The sequence below is a fragment of the Varanus komodoensis genome, unplaced genomic scaffold, assembly GCF_004798865.1.
Source record: "Varanus komodoensis strain SLA01 unplaced genomic scaffold, ASM479886v1 scaffold3, whole genome shotgun sequence".
Lineage (NCBI taxonomy): Eukaryota > Metazoa > Chordata > Lepidosauria > Squamata > Varanidae > Varanus > Varanus komodoensis.
In genome coordinates, this window is record NW_025335761.1 from 18,928,697 (window position 1) to 18,951,132 (window position 22,436).

The 22,436-nt window shown below is 39.3% G+C and overlaps 2 protein-coding genes across 3 annotated transcripts in view; one reads left to right on the top strand and one right to left on the bottom strand.

Annotated features, from left to right (window-relative positions):
* Positions 1 to 20,348, top strand: part of TMEM87A (transmembrane protein 87A) — a 28,863-nt gene extending 8,515 nt beyond the window's left edge. The window contains exons 5-20 of one of the 2 annotated variants that reach the window (XM_044436855.1): positions 952 to 1,005; positions 1,089 to 1,154; positions 1,884 to 2,052; positions 3,769 to 3,830; positions 4,314 to 4,497; positions 5,279 to 5,378; positions 6,202 to 6,295; positions 8,576 to 8,644; positions 12,824 to 12,932; positions 13,923 to 13,981; positions 14,377 to 14,480; positions 14,713 to 14,786; positions 15,836 to 15,897; positions 16,753 to 16,808; positions 17,247 to 17,277; positions 17,928 to 20,348. In XM_044436855.1, coding sequence (XP_044292790.1) covers positions 952 to 1,005; positions 1,089 to 1,154; positions 1,884 to 2,052; positions 3,769 to 3,830; positions 4,314 to 4,497; positions 5,279 to 5,378; positions 6,202 to 6,295; positions 8,576 to 8,644; positions 12,824 to 12,932; positions 13,923 to 13,981; positions 14,377 to 14,480; positions 14,713 to 14,786; positions 15,836 to 15,897; positions 16,753 to 16,808; positions 17,247 to 17,277; positions 17,928 to 17,969 — 1,335 coding nt within the window. In that variant the 3' untranslated portion in view covers positions 17,970 to 20,348. Of the gene's footprint in view, positions 1 to 951; positions 1,006 to 1,088; positions 1,155 to 1,883; positions 2,053 to 3,768; positions 3,831 to 4,313; positions 4,498 to 5,278; positions 5,379 to 6,201; positions 6,296 to 8,575; positions 8,645 to 11,469; positions 11,539 to 12,823; positions 12,933 to 13,922; positions 13,982 to 14,376; positions 14,481 to 14,712; positions 14,787 to 15,835; positions 15,898 to 16,752; positions 16,809 to 17,246; positions 17,278 to 17,927 lie in introns of both variants that reach the window. The other variant, XM_044436854.1, reaches the window with a different exon arrangement.
* GANC (glucosidase alpha, neutral C) overlaps positions 1 to 22,436 on the bottom strand; it is a 68,752-nt gene that overhangs the window by 44,378 nt on the left and 1,938 nt on the right. The window lies entirely within an intron of this gene.

Consider the following 22,436-nt stretch of genomic DNA (forward strand, 5'->3'; position numbering starts at 1 on the left):
CATTGCATTTGTCAGCACTCTCTCGTCTTTAGCTTGATAGTCTCCTCTGCAATCGATCCTGTCTGCAGGCCACCATCTTTCCCAGCATATTATGGAAAACTCCACAGCATAGTCTAGGTCAGGGATGGCCATCCTCTTGTGCCCAGTTTCCCTACCCCTCTGCCAGCAATGACATCCGCAGCCCTCCCTCCAGCAGATTGGCTATGAAGAATATAGTCATTTCTGATGCAAACATTAACTGGCAGGGTGGTGGACAGGACATGGAAAGTAAGAAAAGGTTCTTGGAAGAAGTTATACCTCCCCTACTGACATATTTCATATCTAGAGTATGGAGCCTGGTTGACTCTCATGGGCCACCAATTAATCATCCTTGATAAGTGGTGTATGCTCAGCTCATGTTGGGCTACACAACTGAGCATCTGATGTTGCACACATCTAGCACTCATTACAGGTAGGCAAGCTTTCTTTCAGAGAAGCTGGTCTGTCATTACTGACTTTTTCATTAGTATATTTTCCATTAAACCCAAGTTTTCATGGTCCCTGATTTGAAACCTATGAAAATGGTGTATAGCATACTTCTTTCAATAATCTTAAGTGCAACTCAATTATGTAAAGATAGTTGATCTCAAGGAAATGAATTCTTCCACTTAGAAGCCAAGGTTCAAAATGCTTCTTTTATTCCTAATTTATTAGCAGTGCTTCCCCTGATGGATTGTGAGTGCATATTGGGAGGTAGGACTGCTATCCCAGTGCAACACCCCAACTTGTATTACCAGGATACTGTCTCCTGATTATCTGAATCCTCATGTACCCCTGTGTCATTGTGACCCTATGTAAATAGCACTTTTGTTTTTCCAACCTTCTAGTTATCCAAATATTTTTTGTATGTCTTTCGGGCTACTTGGGTATATTGTGGTAATGCTCTAATTATCTTTCTCACTTTTTAATTAGATTTTCCACCATGAATCTGTTCATCCAGAACCCCTCTCTGATGGAAAACAAGAGGTATTTTTATATTAATACATGGGATTATTCATTTGCAAAGTATTATTTTGAGATTTTGATCAAACCTGCTTTTATTTTTAAAGCTTTCTTCTCAAGAGAATGTAACAAACAATGTGACTATAGCTGAGAAGCCTGTAAATACAAGAGAGGTAATGTATATTTGTAGTAATAAAAGAAGATATGTATCTGTTTGTCTGTGCATTACCACCAAGACTGTGAAAAACTCAACACATGAAACTTACTTATTAATATATCAAAAGCTTTTCTATCCCATCCCCTACAAATGTCTCAGGACAGCTTTCAATAAATGAGTAGAATAAAACAAACCCCACAGCATCCAACCATTAATATACTAAAACCCTAGTTAAAATGAATTAAACATTAAAGTAGTGGGAAAATAAAAAGGGTTTTGCCTGATGCTGAGAAGAATATATCATCGGCACCAGGCAAACCTCTGGGGAGCATATTCCATAGTCAGGGTGCTTTTTTTCAGGTGTACTAAGATGACCCCAGGAGTTTGCACCTCAAGATTATTTTCATTTAAAAAAACATTAATAGTCATTAACTTCAAAGAATCCAATTTATTCATGTGGTTGAGGCCTCCAGTTCATTGTCAACCACTAGAGGAAGGCTTATTTGTAACGTAGCTGCCTGAGCTTGACATTTTCCATTAAAATCAGTAGGATCTGGAAATGCTTGAGGTTTATTTTTTTTAGAGCATGTCATAAATTATCTCAAACTTTTTGTTTGGTGGTTCAGATTGGCATTTCTTTGAAGTAGTGTGCTTTATGAGACAGGAGCATCTATTACTTCAATTCTTACAAAAGATGATGCAGAACTTTATTTTCTTTCTCTGGACTTTAAACCCTTTTTTTCAGGCATTGAATGCTGTTATGAGAACCTGGAGGGATGGGCCTTACATTTTTATTGTTCAGATTGGAATTTCATCCTCTAAGGAAGGGAATGTGAAAGCTAAAAGAGCAACAGGTGATGATGGATTGCCAAAAGTTGTGGCTTCCTCTGATCCACAAAAGGCACTATTTAACAGTAAGCAGTTCCTTTATGTTTGAATGTTCTGAATACTTATATACCATGTGGTGTTTTATCTGCAGGACTGTATTTGTGGTAAAGTTTAGAAGTGAGCCGTGGGCTCACTGCAGGTGCAATCATGAATGTGAAGTGTTTAGCCAGATTTCAGAAAGGGAAACAGACAAGAGTTCTTTGTTGTTCCGAGGAAGCTCTTAGGCATTCAAGTGCAGAAATGGCAAGCACTTTACTTTCTTGGGGCCTTCCGCATAATCTGTTCAGCTGGGGCTCATTTCCCTTCAGAACATAATTTCTTCCTAGCCCAATCATGAGACAAAGAAAATGCAAGATTATGTGGAATGCTGATTCCTGTATTTAAATAAAGGGGAGCTCCCCTTCACAAAGGGGAGCTACACACGGAAGAGTAGAAAAACTTTTGTTAGGCTGCAGTGTTTAGAAAAGGCATTTATAGAGCACTACTTGGCATGTATGCACGCACATACATATGCTGACAACAAACTGAATATTCTTGTTCCTGTAGATAAATATAAAACCATGTAAACTTGCTGAAGAACCAGTTCTATGACTATTGTGTGACCTTTACAGGAATAGGGCCTGATTAGTTTTCTCTCTCAAGGTGCTACTGTCCACTACTGAGAATTTGGCTAATTGCACTGCAGAAGACAAAGGCAGTAAGAATTCTGGGATGATCTTACATGAATTCACCAAGGAAAACAGCATGACATATATTCCCATTCAGGAAAACAGCATAGCATATATTCCTGTTCTCAGAATGTGCACAAATGGTACAATGTTAAGGCACACTCTTGAATATTATTCACACTGGTACCTATTGGTGGGCTCGTGTGTTAATATAAGTGCAGAATTATTATTTCACAGGTTCTTGATTCCTCAAAGAATTTGAAGTCAACAGGAGCCTGTTTACTGAGCTTTACAATACCCATCTGGCAATCCATGACCTTATTACATACTTTTCAGGATGGCTGTATGCAACATGGGACCCACAAGCTGAACTCATCCTTCCTGTCTTATATTATGGCCTGCTTAACAGTTTGTTGTGTCTCTGCAGCCCCAGGCAGGTGGCAATAAATTGGAGTTTCATCAAAATTTCTGCCTCATCTCCGAAAGAGTGTTGCAGAGCAGGAAAAGGCTCAACAAAAATGATCAGTGGTCTACAACAACTCCCCTTTGAGGAAAGGTCACAACATTCGGAGCTTTTTAATTTAGAAAAGGGCAGATAAGCAGGGGCACTTGTTCAATCATACTTAGTACAAAGAAAGTGGTAAGAGAGATGTTTTTCTCTCTTGTCTATGAACACTAGGACCTGGAGTCAGCCAGTGAAATGAAATGGTGGGAGATTCTGGACAATGCAGGAATTCAAAAGAAACAATGGAATTCCTTAGTATAAAAAGTGGTAATGGCAATTAACTTAGATGGTTAAGGGGACTAAACAGATTAATGGAAGATAAGACTTTCAATGAATATTAGTTAGGATGATCATATGAAACCACCAGGATCAGATTTCATTTGCCTCACAGTAGCATTTGCTGGAGAACAAGAGTGGCAGAGAGCAATTGCTGCATGGGCTACCCAGAGGTATCTTGCTGGGTGCTATGGGGAACAGGATGCCATATTGCACAGGCTTTTGGTTTGATTGAGCAGAGTCCTCCTTATGCATTCCTGATTTCCTGTCTCTTCTCTGATTGTTTTTCACAGTGACTGTGGAGGTGAAAGGTCCATATGACTACCTCTCTTTAGCAGATTATCCTCTGATGATTGTAAGTTAATGCACTTGTTTGGTGCAAAATCCACCTAATTGGTTTCAAGCAGAAACAAATAAATTGACTTTTTAAAATTTAGAATGAAGAGCTTTTCTACAAGTCTGGATGACCTCCCCCTTGGTCTCATTCCTACAAAGGCCAGTTTCAACAGATTAAGGGGGGGTGCAGTTCTGGGGGTTAAGCCAGGCATCAAAGTCCATCAGTGTTATTGTGTTTTGTTGTTGTTATTTCTATATTTACTGCTACTTATTACTAGGTGCTGTACAGAACATTGACGTGAGTAGGGCATTGCCTAGAGAGGTTATAGTCTGTTTCAGATGCACAGGTGGAAGAGGTCAGAGACTGACAAGGAGTGATAGGGATGGCATAGAGGAGGAACAGATAAGGGGGATGCTCTAGTGGGTCATTAGTGAAAGCCCTGTGACACTGCAGTGGGCAGTGTCCTTTAATCTTTATCTTGCTTTTATCTCTCTGTAATAGTTCTTCATGGTGATGTGCATTGTGTATGTCTTGTTTGGAGTTCTGTGGCTTGCATGGTCAGCCTGCTATTGGCGTGACCTCCTGAGGATCCAGTTCTGGATTGGTGCAGTTATCTTTCTGGGAATGTTAGAGAAAGCTGTTTTCTATGCAGAATTTCAGAATATTCGCTACAGTGGAGAATCAGGTATGTTAAAAGGCTATAATTAGATGCATTTGTTTATTTATTATTTGTATTGCAGCTTTTTTCCCTCCAAGGAACCTAAGGTAGCTTACCTAATGCTCTCACTCACCTCTATTTTATCCTTACAACAGCCCTGTGAGGTATGTTAGACTGAAGTAAGTGACTAGCCCAATGTTACTTCATGGCCAACTCTTGTCTCCTGAGTTCCTTCTGGCACTCTAACCACAATAGATTTGAGAACGCAGGAGTACAGATGAATTGCTGTTATAAATAATAATATTTTAGTGTTATTTTACATGGCAGAATAGAAATGAGCAAATTCTCAACATCTGCACCACTAGCTGTAAGTGATCTCTGTCAATTTATTTTATGAAAGAAACATGTTAATATGATGAGGACAGCTAGTATACTTATTATGAGATTATATTTCTGAAGTGATCTTGCATCCTTCCATCATCCTTAATGAGGTGATTGAGTTAACTGAAATTATTCTAAGCTTTACCTGAAAGATATACCTATTTTGTTCAATGGAACTTGTTCAGGAGAAGCAAGTGCTCAGGATCCCAGTCATTGTACAGGTGCATCTCTTAGCAGAGATGCACTAAATACATTTCCAAAGCCACACATTCTTTTGGGCTTAAAATAGTTTCTCTTTAATATTTGGCTTCTCATGAATAAAGTGTAGTATTTCTGTTAAGTGTAACATAATATTTGCTGAAACTCATTGCAAGCTTCAAATATTAAACAATATGTTGAGTATCTCCATTGTTTTGTTTGCCTACAGTCCAGGGGGCCCTGATACTGGCTGAGCTGCTTTCAGCACTGAAGCGTTCACTTGCTCGGACTCTTGTTATAATAGTGAGCCTGGGATATGGCATAGTCAAGTGAGTATGAGCAGAGTGTTAGAAACAGTCTTCAACACTCAAATACTGGTGCAAAATACCCGGAATCTCTCAAAGGGGCCTCTGTTTTTTATCTTTAATGCTTTAAATGCGCAGTGCTGCCCATCCTCTCCAATGCTTCCTTCCTTCTCCCTCTTAGCTTACCCTGGAAAATGGGGAATGAGAGGGTAGGCAAGAGAGGGCCCTTGTGAATATGAGAGAGTAAGAGTGGGGCCCCTCTCTAGTAGGAAATGGCACCCATTTTTTCTTGCATTTTTCTTCTTCTTGAACTGTCATTTCTGAGACCCTCCTCTGTTTTCCTTACTTCTCTCCTAGTATTAGTCTTTTTTCTACCTTAGGGAGGAACACAGGTTAAAAGAGGGAAGGGGGCAGGATGAGTGTGAGCAGATTTGAGGAGGAACCTGCTTGAGGTGGTCTGGGTCTGCCTCAGTTTTGTCTTCTATCTTGCTTTGAATCCTCATTCCAGAATATCAGCCTCTCTGAAGCTTCATCCTTGTGATTGTGTTATGCAAGCTGAGATAGAAGAAAATCTACAACTTGGGGGTGCTGGCTGCGGCATGCTTGGAGTTGCAGGCCTTTTCCTGTTAAACTTGTATGGGAATGTGCCTTAAAGGCTCAAGTGTCTGTAAAACTGGAAACATGGAAAGGGTTAGAATTAGAGTTAGGGTTATGAACTTTCTCCTAGTATCAAGTACCAAGACAGATTTGGTTACCCAGTTGGGCAATGTATATGTGCCACATGTCATCTGTGAGGCTGAAGTTGTTTTCATTTTGTTTGAAATTTCTCCTTTTATTCCTGTTACAGGCCTCGTCTTGGAGCTGATCTTCACAAAGTAATTGTGGCTGGAGCCCTCTATTTATTATTTTCTGGCATGGAAGGAGTCCTTAGAGTTACAGGGGTTAGTAAGCACTTACTGGAATTTCATACATAGATAGGCAGTTGATGGATTTAGTGTGTTGTAAGGAAGTAATAAGCAGTAATAGATATTCTGGAATTTCTGAACTAGCCTTTTACTGTTCATCTGACATATAGTCTTACCAGTAAAATATGTTAAAGAGATGTTATTAATGTGCTTGAAAACTTTGAGCCCCGCAATCTTGACTTTTCTGCACCTGAATACTATTTTCAGTGCTGGTTCTTCCATTAGCAGAGCATTGTGAGGAGGGGGAGATTGGGGGCTGGGCTCTCCATCTACCTGCTTTAGCCTTCTTTACTCACCATTACTCCACACATCGCTGATTGGCTGGCCCTGCCATCCCAGTACTGCTGTGACTTTACCCATCTACCTGCAGTGGTTTCTAGGGGACTTCCACCTTTGTTTGTGCACTGCTAGTACCAAGAGCTGTCTCCCCAGATGGGTGTGAGGGCAGCCTTTGCTGTTTACAGCCACAGCAAGAATGGACTAATGATGACTGAAGCATGCCCAGCTGGGCTGCAGCAGCTGCTGTTGTTTGCTCTGCCTGCACTGGGAAAGGAGAGAAGGTGAAGCATGTAGTTTGAGCCTTTCTCTTCTTAGCCACTCCTGGGCTGCTCTGCTAGTTGGGCAAAACTGAAACAGTATAAAAACTGACAAATTCCATAGAAGCAGCATTAAAGGGAGCCATATCTGAAGAGGAGAAGTAATTCAAGTGTTCCTGTTCAGTTCTAACCTTTTCTGTTCCTCTTGCACAATGGCAGGGAGAGATGCAACTGTTGCCTTCCTGTCAATCTGAAATTGAATCTCCTACCTTTAGCTTCCAAAATGAGTAAGCAAAAAGTTAGCTTACTTTGTGGAGGAAAAGAGGATGGGATGGATGAGCAGAGAGCATCAGACAGTAATTCACTGTCTAGTTGGTTAGCATCGGGATGTGTTTCCTGTTTTGAGACCTTTTGGTTCAAATAAAGAATTTTGTGCTTAGTGCAGTTAGTGGGAAAAGATGGTGCTTGACAGTCCCCCTTAAGATGTTATCCTTTGCTCCTTCAGTCCTGAGACAGGCAGAGAGAAAGGAGTAGCTGCCACCACTCTGGATCTCTGTCTTTCTGTGAACCCACAGTATGACATGAATGTGGCCCAGATTGAGGCAGCATGCATGGAGGGCCCCCAAGAGCAAGACATGGAGGGAAACAGTGAGACTATCTCGGGGTGATAGAGTTTGGAAATGTTTACCCCATCCTTTGTGCTTCTGCTTCCTTCATCCTTCCTGGGATTAAGGTATATGGGAAGAAATCTTCATCATCTTCATTTTATTCCAGTACCATCCATAGTCAAAGCTCTCTGGGTGGCTTACAGTCTTCCCATTAAAAGGCTTCTAGGAATAACTCTTTTTCATTGAAGAGATCTGCCAAACTTCTCATTTTCTCTGGAGTCCTGCCCACTGGTGTTAAATAGCAAACTCGTGCATTTGGGCAGCTACAATGGGTAGTTACTTGTTTAAAGGGGTCTCTAAAGATGTAGCAAGAAGTCTCACTGAACTGAATGGCACTTCTTTCAGCATAAGAGGGTAAGGATTGCAAGTGTAATATGCTGTGGACATAGCCACAGCTGGTTTTATTTGTGCTGATATTAAAACAACATTTTGGACTACTTTGTTCAGCCCATTTTTGCATTAATTTCAAAGGAAGTCTCAGTGGAATCCTAAATGTGATTGTACAGGAGCAACGATTGTGCCTCTAGTCTGGAAACCTGGAAGGAACCAGCCAACCAGCCACAGATTTACTGTAGCTAATGGAGATAAAAATCCCGTGTTGGATTCAGTGAAAGTGTCTGCTTACTTTTTTATAAGTTTAGAGAGAAGGCGCTCCCTTCTTTTGCTGTGGATATCAGTGAGATTGCAGACACCTGAAGGAATCTACTTGTATAAGTTATATTATGTAACACTGTGTTTCTAACCATTTGGCCTGCCAACATTGTTTGAATGTTATGTATAGAATATTGCCAGTATTATGCGTAGATTACATAAATGATTTTAATTGGGTAAAGTTTGAACAAACATGAATCATACATAAGCTACTGAAAGGTTACAGAACTGTGGAATTGGATTTTCCTTTCCAGAACGTTTACACCTGGATAACTTGATCTCCTGACTTTTACAATCAGCAGCAGGGTATCCACCAATCATCAGTTTTTTATTTATCTTTGTAGTTGCCTTTTTATTATGCTTGTATGATAAAACTGTTTCTTTTTTGGATACTTTTTCAGTCTTTCCGTGGTGTTACACTTGTAGTTAACCTCATGCTGTCTCTCATTGACTCCTGTATTATTTATTGGATATCCTTTCAGAAGTTGTGGAGTATGGTTTTAATTGTGAACAGTGGCATTATAAGCCTTGATTTTTGATGCACAGTGTTTGTGTGGTTGAGAAATACAGTGTTTGTGTGTGAGAGGGGGTGGGGGGAAGATAGTGAATGGCTAGTTAATTATCATCCCCACTGTAAAGGATTTCTAGTTTGTTTTTAGGACTTAGCATTACATAAACACCTTATAAGTACTTTGGCAGTACTGTAAACCATAAGCAGTGATCCCATCCAGAAAACTGGGCTTAATATCAATAGGATGTAGGCCTGAAACTATTTTACTTTCTCTTATTTGTGCATGTTGTGAATGCAGTGGATATATATTGGAATGCATAATTTGTGTGATTTACATTTTTCTGGTACAGCTAGGCAGTTGTATGCATATCTAGTCAGAATACTATTGAGTTCAATAGGTCTTTCCTAGATATTTGTGTGTAGAATGGCAGACCAAGTTCTAGTGAGGTTAAGCATTTTTATTTCTCCTTCCTGCTTCCTTGCACTATTTTGTTTATGTTAGATAAGAATAACATTTCCCTGAGGCACAGCAAGTATCATTTGAATGTGCTTGTGTATGTAGAACAGAATTTGAGCTCTTGATTTAGTAACAGGTCATAATTTGAAGGCATCATGCTCAAGGAGTCACCTGTAAAGGTCTCAGGAGCGACTTCTGAATTCCACTTCAATGTATTTTAACCTCTTAACCTTCAGTACTAGAAAACAACTCCTCAGAAGTTAATTAGCTTAAACAGATTTTTACTAGCATGTCTCCCTACATGTATTATGTGATGGACCAATCCTAAGTGGGGGTGTAGGGAGGAATGAAGCTTGAGATGATCTGCCACTTGTTTCCAACAGGGAAAGACCAATACCTGTTTGAGGCTGGCACAGGTAATGGGCCTGATCCTCACCATGGGATGGTGGAAGAACTTGGATCCAGTACATCCAGTGTTGTCCTTGGGCTTGGGGTGCCCTACAGAATTTTCTACTGGTGTTCTGGCATCCTCCACAGAGGATGTGCTTCCCCTACTGCCTAAGCAGCATTCTGCCCCATCTCAAGACATATTGAATTGCACAGTGAGCTATCTGTACCTAAAAGAAAAAAGGCAATTTCTGCGAAAGATTTATACCCAGCTTCCTAGGGATGAAATAGGTGTTTGGGCAAATTACTTTTTGTAATCCTCTCCTAATGAGTCCTCAATTCAGAGAATTGCTCCAGTACCAGGACGATCCATTCTGGGTGCTTGAGGGTGGATTGATTTTTTTTAAAAAGTGGTCGTGCAACTTGCATAATGTGCAGTACAGAAGATAGGGCACTTCCAGGTGGCTGGCTCCCACCACTACCAGTCAGAAGACACTGAGTAACTATTTAGTTTTTCTGCTTATGTGCAAGAAAGAAAAATAATGGAAGAATACGGGGTTGGGGGGGGGGAGGCACTATAACATGCTATGAATGAGGCAGGATAAAAAAAGTCTTGTATAGAAGCACCCATACTTACCATATCAGTCACTGGTTAAGATTAAGTCTTGATTGGAAAGATTAAACTAAGCCATCATTTTCCTAATGTTTCGGGTGAGGATGCAGTGCGGTTGGGGTGGGAGGGTGAGTATTATACTAAAAATATCTGAATAATTTACTGTTCCAAATGGAAAGAAAACACAAATGTGTGATTCCATTCATTATTGGCAGCTGTCATTTGAAAGATGGGGTAAAAGTGTTTTGAACAATAAATAACCCTGCTACTGCAGGCTAGCCCAAACAGATGGTCTAGAAATATTTCAGAAGATCCTTAAAGATAAATTTAATCCAGTACACATCTTGATCTGCTCTGGTCATATAGAAAGAGAACACTGGAAGTCAGCTCTGATTTTAATGGTAAAACATGCATTCAGATAGGAATGCTTCAGCTTACTGGCTTTTCACAGGGAGAGTTCATACAGCATGTATGAACCCCTTGGGAATTTTGACCATGCTATATCTGACTGTCTGTCAGGCCCAAGGACTTTAACCACAGTGCATGGTAAATTCCCAGGGGTTTAACATGTTGTGCAAACTTCCCAAAATCTGTTGCTCTTAGTGCTTTTCTTTTCAGCCAACTGCAAGCCCAGAAACGAGTTTGACTGGGAGGATAGCACTTTGTGGGGAGAAACCACAAGGTGGTGTTACAGTCATGGGGATCGTTCAGCTTTCCTCAAATACATCCTTGTTTCTTCTAACAATTTAACTGCCTGAGGCTGATCTAACTGTAGGACTGGTCATGCTTGGCTACTGATGGAGCCTGAAGCTCCTGGGGTAGTTTGGATCTGTATCATGTTTACATAAGAAGAGCCATGCTGGATCAGAGTGAGGGCCCATCTTGACTAGCATTCTAGTCACGGTGGGGCAACTCACTGCCTGCAGGAAGCCAACAGGTAGGACAATTCCACTCATTCTGCAAGGAACTGGTGTACTGACTGCTTCTGACATTGAAGGTAGTGTATAGCAATCATTTAATGTTGCAAATCTGAGTGGCTAGCTTCGGAAACTTTTAAGCTTTCTGACTTAATACTAACTCCTTGCTTCACTGAACAACAACAAAATCTTTGTTGTCCTTCATTAGTATTCTTCTGATAGCAGTGTAATAACTGGTGAGTTCTTGCTTGAGGCTGCAATCCTGTACACACTTACCTGAGGGTAAATCCCCCTGAACCCATCCAGTAGGGCCTTCTTCTGAGTTGACATGCATATGATTGCACTCTCCACCTTGTATCTTGCTGCCAGTCTTCTTTGATCTCAATGCCTTTTTCTCTTTGTCTCTCTAGGCACAGAATGATCTTGCCTCCTTGGCTTTTATTCCACTGGCTTTCCTAGATACTGCCCTCTGTTGGTGGATATCCTTCTTCACTGGCTTATTTGGTGGAATGCTAATTTTTTCAGAACTGGGTTTTCATGGTGGGTGGCATTCTCCTGCAGATATTCTGCCACATTCTGTCATCACTCATTTCATTCACAAACATGATTCTTTAAGGTTATTATCAAAACTGCAATTTCTAGGGGTAAACCATTGAATTCAGTAGAATATCCATTTTAATCAAAATGTTGATCATAACACTTATGAGCTTTTTATGTGTCATTTATTGTTTGCTCATCATTCCCAACTCACTGTTATGTACAGTTTCTTCAGACAATATTGACCCTCCTGTTCTGTTTTAAAGAGGATTTTTTTAGAGTAAGGAAAACATGACATTTAATTGTAAAAGTGAATGAAAATACTTTTTTCACTTGTTTATTTGCATTATTCTGCTATGCTAAAGTGCCATGTAGATGTTATGTAGTAGAAAAGCAGGAAAAGAAAATACTCTTTATATCACTTGGATACACTTGGATATCAAGCTTGGTGACAAAGCTAAAAGTAGATTCATTGGATTGCCAGTCTTGTGTACAAATGTTCTACAGATCAGTTACCAGAGTGCGTTTTGAAAGGTGAAATTTTACAACTTGAATGACCAATCTGATGGAGTCAGAAATGGTTGTCAGTTTTGGAGATTATCCTGTTCCACAATGCAGTTATGTCATTCTGTTTTGATAGGTAGTATGTATCTAGCTTGCATTTCTGCAAAAGGAAGGGCTGGGTCCTGGCAAACTGAGCAGCTCCACCCATTTTAGTAATAAACATAATGAAGGCTTGTCTCCACATTGCATTTATGGTCCAGATTAACTCTGACATCTCCAAAGAAATCTCATGTAGAAGCAACAGAAAACTATGTTCATGTGGCAGTGTGTCATATTAGAGCTGTAAGGTTTGGGAACAGGTCAGTACATGGAAACCTGAATTGCATGAGAGGCTGCATGCCATTACTGCATATTTCCTGGACAGGGTTATCCACCATTTTCAACTGGAACAGCCTTTGGAGCACCACCACAAAGACTTGGTTTTGATGGTCTCTGTGTAGGAGCATATTTGAGCTGGTGCTGAGGGCAAGTGGTAACCAAAGCACAGTGTAGGCATAGAGGGTGATTTTCTAGTGCTTTTGTATGAATTCTATATTTGAAAAGGCTGCCATTGTTCAGGGATATAGTTCATATGGAATGTCAGAATCTGTACATGCTGAATCTGCATACCCTTGGTGACTTTGGCCATACCTGTTAGTTGATTTTTTTCTTGACTGATCATACATATTTATTAGTTTGACCCAGACGATGAAATTGTTAAAACTTAGGAGGAATGTTGTGAAACTTTCTCTCTACCGACACTTCACCAACACTCTCATCTTGGCAATAACAGGTGAGTTTTAGAAGTAAACCCTTTTTCAGTTTTAGTGCACTTTTTGAACCAGATATTATGTGAGATATCAAATATTTCATATTCATTCTGTCATGGGGCATGTCCACATCATAGTTTGCTTTGCTTTCAGCTCAGTAGTTTTTCTAAATCGGGGTTACTGAACCTCAGGCTTTAGGCCAAATCTTGCCCTCCTGGAGTCCCAATCTACAGGGTGCTCCAGATGGCCATGTCTCCTTCCCTTGAGCCTTTCTCCTGTCACCATCCTTTCTCCTAGACTGCTGGTCATTTGGTGATTTTACTGTTTCTGTGTGGTTCTTGCTCCCACCGCCCCAAATGAGTGCAACGTCTTGCCTAAGATTTAATTACTTGGAGTAAGAGCTTTGAGCAAAATATAATGGAAATTTGGCTCTGTTCCTTTCTCATTGGTCCTGCCCAGTTTTCCTGTGGCTCTGCTCACTGCTAGAATGTGGCACCCAAGAGTTTCTCCAAAAGGGAATTTGGTCCTCAGGCTGAGTGAATGAAATTCAACACCCTGGCTCTAAATAGAGTAGCTCTTGGGGGGTGGGGGTACCCAAAATTAAACAAAAAAATTGTATTTTCATGGTATAGTGACTCTTAATCATATTGTCATAGACAAACCTTTCTTATTTTATTACCCTAGTATGCAAAAGAAACATATGGCATTTCAGCAAATTTGGTGAATTGAGATGGAATTGCAAGAAAAGAATGGATTTTCTAACAGAATACAATTACCTCAGTGCTTTTATTTTAGCTAGATAAGGAGCAAGTGATACTCAAGTGATTTTGTTGCATGGCTAAAGTAATGCAAACTGAGACTACAAGCCCAATAATATACGTTGCTATTTGTATAGCTCTGTTATGGAGGATTTTAAAATAATTTAAAATATCTTAAGGAAATTCTGGCTTGCTAATCTTTTACCATCTCTCTTTCTCTCTTGCTTTCTCTGTGCATGTGTGAGAAACCTTTAGCATCTGTTGTATTTATCATCTGGACAGCCTTGAAATTCAGGCTGGTAGATTGTCAGCTGGTAAGTTTCATTTATCTTTTTTTACTGCCATGAAATGCATATATTTGTGTTAATAGGGACAGACTATAGCTCTGTGGTAAAGCTTATGCTTTGTGTTTGGAGGATCACAGGTTCAATACCTGGCACCTTCAGAGAGGGTTGGAAAAGTTGCTGCCTGGAGGCTGCTGCTCAGTGTGAACAGCCCGGGGCCAGATGGACCAAGGGTCTTACTCAGCAGGAGACCCAGCAGATGGAACAAGGGTCTGATTCAGCAGAAGAGCAGTGGCCTCCATCCTTAGCTAATTGTTGATGGCTTTAGGCTGGATTCTGTGCCTATGTTTTGTTGAAAACATTGACATATCTTCTACAAAATTTAAGAGGCACTTTCTTCACACAACTTGAATTTCTTTTAATAGGATTGGCAGGAGCTGTGGGTAGATGATGCCATCTGGCGGCTTTTGTTTTCAATGATACTTTTTGCCATCATGGTTCTTTGGAGGCCATCTACCAACAACCAGAGGTATAAAATTAATTTATTTAAATGAAATGTTTATTTAAAATGTAACATTAATAGGCATGCCTTGTAGACCTGTTAGGCCAAAGCGCTCAGTTATTTATTATTTCCTGTAATTTTTTTCAAATTTAGATTCTGTGACTACCATTAAATATGATAAATGTTGAACGAGATCTATCACAAATGTTATATATTTGGTCCAGTGGAATAGCCATTTGTTATTTTATTTTTCTAAAAGATTTGCTTTTTCACCATTGCCTGAGGAAGAGGAAGACAGTGAGCAGAAGGAACCAATGCTGAAAGAAAGTTTTGGTAAGAAGAAGACATTTCTGCTGCATGAATGTAGTTTTTATTGTAAATGGATCCCTCTGTAGCTTTACAGACATTTTTGCAGTACTGCTAATCTCTCTTAAAGTCACCCTTGGGGTTTGCTAACTTCAATTTCTGCATACTCTGGTCGCATTCTTATATTTGTGTGGCTATTAAAAATGTTAAAGATAATTATCTTTCACCCTGATCTCCAAGGGCTTAAGGTGACGCACCTTTATTTTCAAGGAGTAGTTTCATCATGCTTTTACATAGCAGAGAATTTCAGACAACAGTTGAAAAAAAATAAACATTTTTAAATGGTTAACATCTCTTCATTACATAAAGTAGACATAGTAAGTAGTATTCATTTTTAACAATCTTCCAAAGATTAACTTTGATAGATAGTAAAGGAATTTGCCCACAGTTTGTTCAGAAAGGAGGTTTTTTTTTGGTTGCAATGGAAGTAGAAACAACTAAAATGTTCCTCCTTACAATTTTTCAGCTACACACAGTTGCTGGCATGTTTGCCTTGTTTGTGCTTTGTTGCTATGATTCCATTTGAGTGTCTTTGGTAGTGGCAGGCCATGGGTTGGTTTATCTTTGCAGGGGAGAAGGGCTGCGACTTCCTGATGCTCCTGTGTTTGGCAGGGTCTCTAATTAAGCACTCCAGTTGCCTCTTGTCGCTCCTCCTATCCAGTGCACACATCTTTTATGGCTTAGGAGACCTGCTGCTGGCTATAGAAGCTATAGATCAAAAGAAGAGCAGAGTGGATAGAGGCTGGCCTGCAAAACTTAGCCTTCATGCCATGTAGCAGATCAGCGTCAACGATCAGCGTCAACGGTTTCTTTGATAACTTGTTGCTGTTTCTCTCTCAGGAATTGCCTCCCTTGAGGTATATAATACTTCCCTGTCCCATAAGTTAGTTGACTATTTAGCCAGTGATAAAACATTGGAGACCGCGTGTTACGTATTCTACGTAAATTCTACTTAATTTCTAACCATTTCTGGTGGCATAGTTCAGTGAGCTTTTTTTTCCTGGTATCCTGCACAGAGGGCATGAAAATAAGAAGTTCAAAACAAGAATCAAATGGAAATACTAAGGCAAACAAAACAGTAAGTTTGATTTTCTTATAGATCATTTTGGAATAGGAGGCTGAATTGATGAGAAAATTAGGTGCAGATTAGATAGCACATTACTTCTAAGAAACCACACAAATATATAGTATAGTTGATGCCAAATTGTAGTAATGTTAAAAAGAAGATAATTCTAACACATACTAAAAGAAAGTAAGATGCAGTAGATAAGATAACCCATGTAAACTGAGACTTAGACCTGTGGTGGTTATTTGTTCATGAAATAACCTCATCAAATGATCCTTTATTACAAGGCTGTCGTACACTAAAATAGCACTGGTTGGGAGATGCTGAGACCTGTTGGAGTTTTTTTTTTCTTTCTAAACATGCACAGGATTTTATTGTAAATTTTGAAAACCAATTTCCATACTTTCTTCAATTGAATGGGGAAATAATAATTATGAATAATCTGTTATATTGACATTAACTATATTAGAATTAAAGCAGTAAAAAGATGGTGACTTTTTTCAAAAAGGGAAATTGTTTATTAAATAATGGTGAAAGAAGTGGGGATATTATACAATATTTAAAATGCTTTAGAAAGGAAAACTTAGGTTTTTTGGCTTAATTTTCTGTGTCTTTTGTAAATGATGATTTTTTATTTTTATGTAAAATGTAATGAACTACTTATAATCCAATTCCACAAAAGAATACGTGGAGGGATGTCAAACATAGTTCAATGAGGGTCCTACAGGAATAAACCCCTTACAGACAGTATATTTTTGGTGGTTTACTTTTTATTACATTAAAAGTAATAGCCAACTGTTCCAAGATAAAAAGTGTAATGCTATTTCAAGTTAAGCAATCATCCACTAATCACATATTTTACAATAGCAGGAAGATGATTTGAAATGGGTAGAAGAGAATGTTCCTTCTTCAGTGACTGATGTGTAAGTACATCTAATTTGACATATTGATGGCTGTATACTGTAGAGAAAAGCATAGAATACTTGTTCCTAGAATATTCCGATGATGCTGATGATGCTGATAACAGCAGCATGTTGCCAGTTACATTCTAGAATTGGTGTGGCCTTCCAGATTCTGCCTGTGAGTTGTTAGTTAACAGTTCCCAATGTGTGTTTTGAATCAGGTTTATAGCTTGCTGCTGCTTTGTGTTTTAGCCTGCAAGTTTCCTTGCTCAGGACCCCTGCTAATTTTACTCAATCTCCTATTAAGAAATAGGCTATGTTTTTTCTAATTGTGTGCATTTTCTTATTCTGGGCTATGAATCATCATTTGGTAAAATGTTCTTCTGTATGTAGAGTACTGAATTAGCACAACAATGAATACTCATTGTCCATATTGTGGGTTTTTTTCTCTCAATGCAGCGCTCTCCCAGCTCTTCTGGATTCTGATGAGGTCAGTAAACCTCTTAAACGATAATTCAAGTTCTGTGATATGATAGAGAAGGCATGAGCCAAGAATTAAGGAAATGATTTTGTCCTCAAGGAAATAACAAAGGAGGGTACTGATAAATATATAAGCCAAAGGTTTTTAATCATTTTACAATCTGTCCAGTGAGCTACCATTTTAATGTTTACTTGCTGCTTTTCAATATGCAAGCTGCCTTGAGTTTCTTGAAAGGAAAAAAGATGGAATATGAATGAATGAATGAATCACCATTGCAACATATCTGTTACCTTCTATCTTCATGTAATAAATAGTTCTTCTGAATGAGCTCCTCTGTATTCAATTGTGATAATACACCAAATTGTGAAAGCCTTTATATTTCAATTAATCTTCAGGACATGTTAATTTCCTAACTTGTAGGAAAAATACTTAGAAGAAATGTTCATCACATGAATGATCAAAGTTCTATTGAGTTGACTTTACCATGCCAAAAATGAACTGAGTCAGGGTGAATTGAGTCCATGTGTAATTTTTGTTAGAAAAAAACATTTACTTAAATGGTGCCTGCATGCTTTTAATTATAGACTTCTATATTACAATAATGTAACTTTTAAAAAGTAAAACATTAGTGTTTTTTATTATCTGTGTTAATTTTACAGGAAAGAATGATCACACAATTTGAAAGATCCAAAATGGAATGAAGAGGAAAACAGGACAAGGCTTCCTTTTTTGGAGAAAGGAAGTAATGTCTGTCTCCCTTGGAACATTACAGTGCTGCAGTCTTCTGACATGTTCCATAATCTTTGAAACTGTTCTCAGATGGAGACTATTTTGCTTGGGTAACTGTGGAGGGGATCATAAACATCTTGGTAAACCTATGAAAAATTGTGCATTTCCATTGTTGTTGCAAGTTTTTTTTTAAAGAAGCTGAAACATCTTTTATTGCAGCATATTTAAGTCAAACTAAAACTGTTGAAGAACTTTCTGAGCATTTATTAATTCAATATTACAGCTAAATCCCATGTTTAACTTACAACAGGGAGGGAGAAAAAAGTAGCAAAGAATTAACTTAATTGTGTCTGGGCATTTCTAGATGAGGCATTTATTGTGTGCCCCTTACACCCTATTCATGGTTTAGAATGTTTTCCCCAAACCAGCATGGGTGATCCATCCACAAAGGTAGACTTCAGGTTATAGTTTCCAACAATCTGTTGCTGCACACAAACATCTGCCTGTGACTGTGCACAGAGGATTGAATTCCCACCTTCTCCAGTTTCTAGTGAAGAACAGGGATTGGCAGAACTGTCAGAAGCAATCATCTGTAAAAGAGCCTTGCCCATGTAGTATATGCTTGCTGCTCCGGGCAAGGATCTGTGGATTGGGGTCAGTGCCTTTCATTTTTTTAGATACAGCAACAGCTATTGACCGAAGATCCTGATATCTGACTTGGGAAAGGCAGAGAGCTTTTTTTTTTAAAAAGTGCTCTTGCTTATGGAAAATGTGTAACATAGCACGAGGGATTTATTTGGAAGTTATTATTCCTCATGTTTTTAGCAAAATCAAGTGCAAATTTATTCACTCTACTATATAGGAAAGATTTTTTTTATATTTTAAGTTTTACATATTTAGAAGAAATGACTGCTTAATTCGTAAAGTTAAATTTGTTGCACACCTCATTGCTGGCAATGGGGTGTGAGCATGAGCAGTTAGCTGTTCAGACTGGAGCCACAAGCACTTAAATGCAAGCATTCCCACACACCCAGCAGCTGTCCCTGACCAATGCCATGCATATCTTATGCTTCTCATATTGTTGTACTGCAAGAACTCACAAGATTCAACAAGCCCATACAGATTGGCTGTCTGAATCAGGCTTATAAAGGTTGTGTCCCACTTAGCCAAATACTGCCCTCCAGCTGTGTATTATGGCCGTTTGACAATCCTCCTGTTTTTGAAGCTCTAGGTAGCCAGCCAGCCAGGAAGATTTTCAAGCCCCTGGTAGGCTGTACTTAGCTACAAGGTGTACAAGCCTGCTTTTACTGGATAATTGCATTAAACCTGACATGTCTTTAAATGTGCAAATACTGTACACAGACATGTGATCCCAAATGGCAACTGTACCTCATGCAGTTCTTAAATTCCTCCCTCAACAGGGCTGTTGTCAGCACCTGCCATCCTTGGGTAGCTGTTAGGTTCCTAGTGCCCCAGCAGGGCCTACTGGTGCTTACATATGGCCTGGATCTATGAGCTATCTCAAATTTCTTACACAGTGTCCTTGTTAAGAAGCATTGCTCTGGAGTGCAGTGAGAAAGTTAAAATAGAACCCTTAACCATTTTTCACTGCAGCCAGATAACTCCATGGGCAAGAATCTTTCTATAAATAAGAGAACCCACCTGAGCACACATCACTTCTTCACCCTGTGAGATTCCAAACAGCTCTGTCCTGATGTCCAAAAAGCCAGAAGCACCCTGTAACATGTCCAACTGATCTAACATTCTCCCCCATTTTCTCCTCTCATAGTTCTTCATTTCCCTTTCCCTCCCTTCCCACCATGACTCATAACAAGGAACTATCTCTGATAGTGCATTCCTATTACATGTATTTGGAAATTCAAATACTTTACAGAATTTTCTAGATGACCTAGCAAACTGAGCCTGCCATTGGGAAGATAATAGTTTTGCAATTCATGTTTTTCTATTGAAAAATATTTTGCTGCAATAATTTATGCAAAAAAGGCCGTCCTGGAATATTTCTGTTCCAAAGGGTTTGTGTGACTGGAGGGAAAGAAAAGAGGATAAGTTTGTTTTAATTTTTGCAACTGTTTTTTTTCCAAGTTTCTGTGCCAAAATTTGGGCCTTATAAGTGATATTTGACACATTCCTCTTTCCGGGAACACCTAGAATTGGTATTTCTCTTGAAATTTGCCACTCTTTAAATTCTGCTTCCTAAATTTGTTTTAGCTGTACTTACTATGTATAGGTGGTTTGGTAATTGGTTTCCCAGGCACTTTTTCATTTGATTCAGTCTGAATTGCAGATTTATGTTCTGTATAATAAAATCTTTTCTCTCTTTCTCCGAAGAAGTGGAAGTAGTCTTTTAAAGTAGGCATTAAATTTAACTTGGAATTTCCCATACATTGATGCTAAATGAAAGTCATAAATAAGATACAAACAATACTTTACAGGAACAATTCTCCTGTATAAAGATATGAACAGTCATGCTGTTCTAAAGTTTCTGAAGTTTCATCTAGTCAATCAGTATGTTCACACAGTGGCCGACAAACTGACTATGGGAAATCCACAAGCATAACATGAGTACAACAGTATTCCTTTACCCATGTTCCCCAGTAACTGCTGTATATATTAATTCCTTCTTTGAAAACATGGGGAGGGTCCTTTTTGGGCTACCCCCTCCTTGTGAGATTAAGGTTGAGGATATTTATCAAATTTGTACTCTGCTCTTCAAAATAAGATTTCACAGGCTGTATTTCTCTGTTTTGCCATCAAAGTATGCTTGTTGTGTGGTATGTCATTGTGAAAATAATGTATTTTACAACAAATCATAGTTAAGATCAGCTATAGTTTAAGGTTCAGACACAACTGTAATGGTAGTTAATCAAAAGCCTTCTGAACTTGAAGGAGTTGGGAGGATACAATTCAAGGCCCACTACTGGCCTGTTTCCAATACAGACTCTGGTTTATTGAGATAATTGAATATAGGCACTACAGTTTTTATGTATTATTTCATTTTAAATATTCATAGGCTGCCTTTAAGGGTACAATGTCTGTTGAGGTGCTTTCCAGTAATCAAACATCAATAATACAGAATTTCAAATCACAAACAGCAAACAAGAATTTAGGAAGAACTGTGCTGAGTAACAGAAAGATCATCTAGTCCAGCATTCTGTTAACAAAAGTGACCAACTACCTTCCCAGACAAAGCCCAGCGCAGGACAGCTGAGCAGATGAGAGGCTTTTCCTTCCTTTAATGTTGCCAGTGTTTCAAGTTGTTGTAGTTATTGGGAACTTCAACTTCAACTTCCTCAATACTCAATTCCTCAAATTCTACCAAACATACCCTGTCCCTCAAAAGCAATTCATAATACGGTGGTACCTCAGCTCATGAATGCCTCAGTTCACAACCAAATCAGGTTGTGAACAGAAATTTCATAAAAATTTTGCCACAGGTCACAAAATCTGCATTGGGTGATGATCGCGAGCACGCCCGCCCGCCTTCCCTGCATGGGCGAGATTGTGGTTGTGCTGGGAGGGGGTGGGGAGATGGCCGTGATTGCACCCATGTTCCCTGCCTGAGCGCGCCCGTGCCTGCCTCCCCGCAGCGTGCCTGCGATCGTGTTCATCTCCTCCCCACACACACAATCTCGGGACAACAAGATCTTTGTTGTTCTTTGACACTTTGCTTCACATTTTTGTGAGTAAAAAAAAAATAGCTGCAGAACGGATTAACCTTATTTACATTGACCCTTATGGGGAAATTTGACTTGGCTCAATTTGGGTCACGACCAGAGTCCTGGAATGGATTAAGTTCGTGAGCCAAGGTACCACTGTATGTGTTGCTAATAACTTTCTCCAACAGAATATAAAGGAACTAGAAGAATAGCCATCCTTGACTTGAATCTAACTTACAGGGAAGACCTAGTAAACGAAGAGGCAGTTGCGACATAATAAAACAGTCCTTGATCCAGTAAAGAGGAGACTATTAGGTTTCCCAGGAAAACCCTTATCAAAGAGAGACTGAATGCCAGATCTGGTTTTAAATGCTATGCATGTAACGTTTATGATATAAAGAATACAAAAGTATAAGAAAACAAGTTTAGCAATCATCAGCGACAATATCAAGAGAGGCCTCATTCACACTCGCATTCATCCATACTCATACATGAGAGATCCTTCTCCAGCTGTGATCAAGGAGTGGCAAGGGCTGTGGGCGATCAGTTGCGGCACTGTCCTGGCACACACGGGAGCTGGAAAGCCCAGGTATTTTATACGTCAAAAAGTTTACGCTATCAGCTAGTCCAAACTGGATCGAACAGTAAGCATATTTGAGCAAAAACAGACCCAGGATGTACTGGTCTTCCCTTATCACCACATTCCATTCTCTCTGGATGGTACAGGGTGGGTTTATCTATTACATTCCATTCTCCAACCAC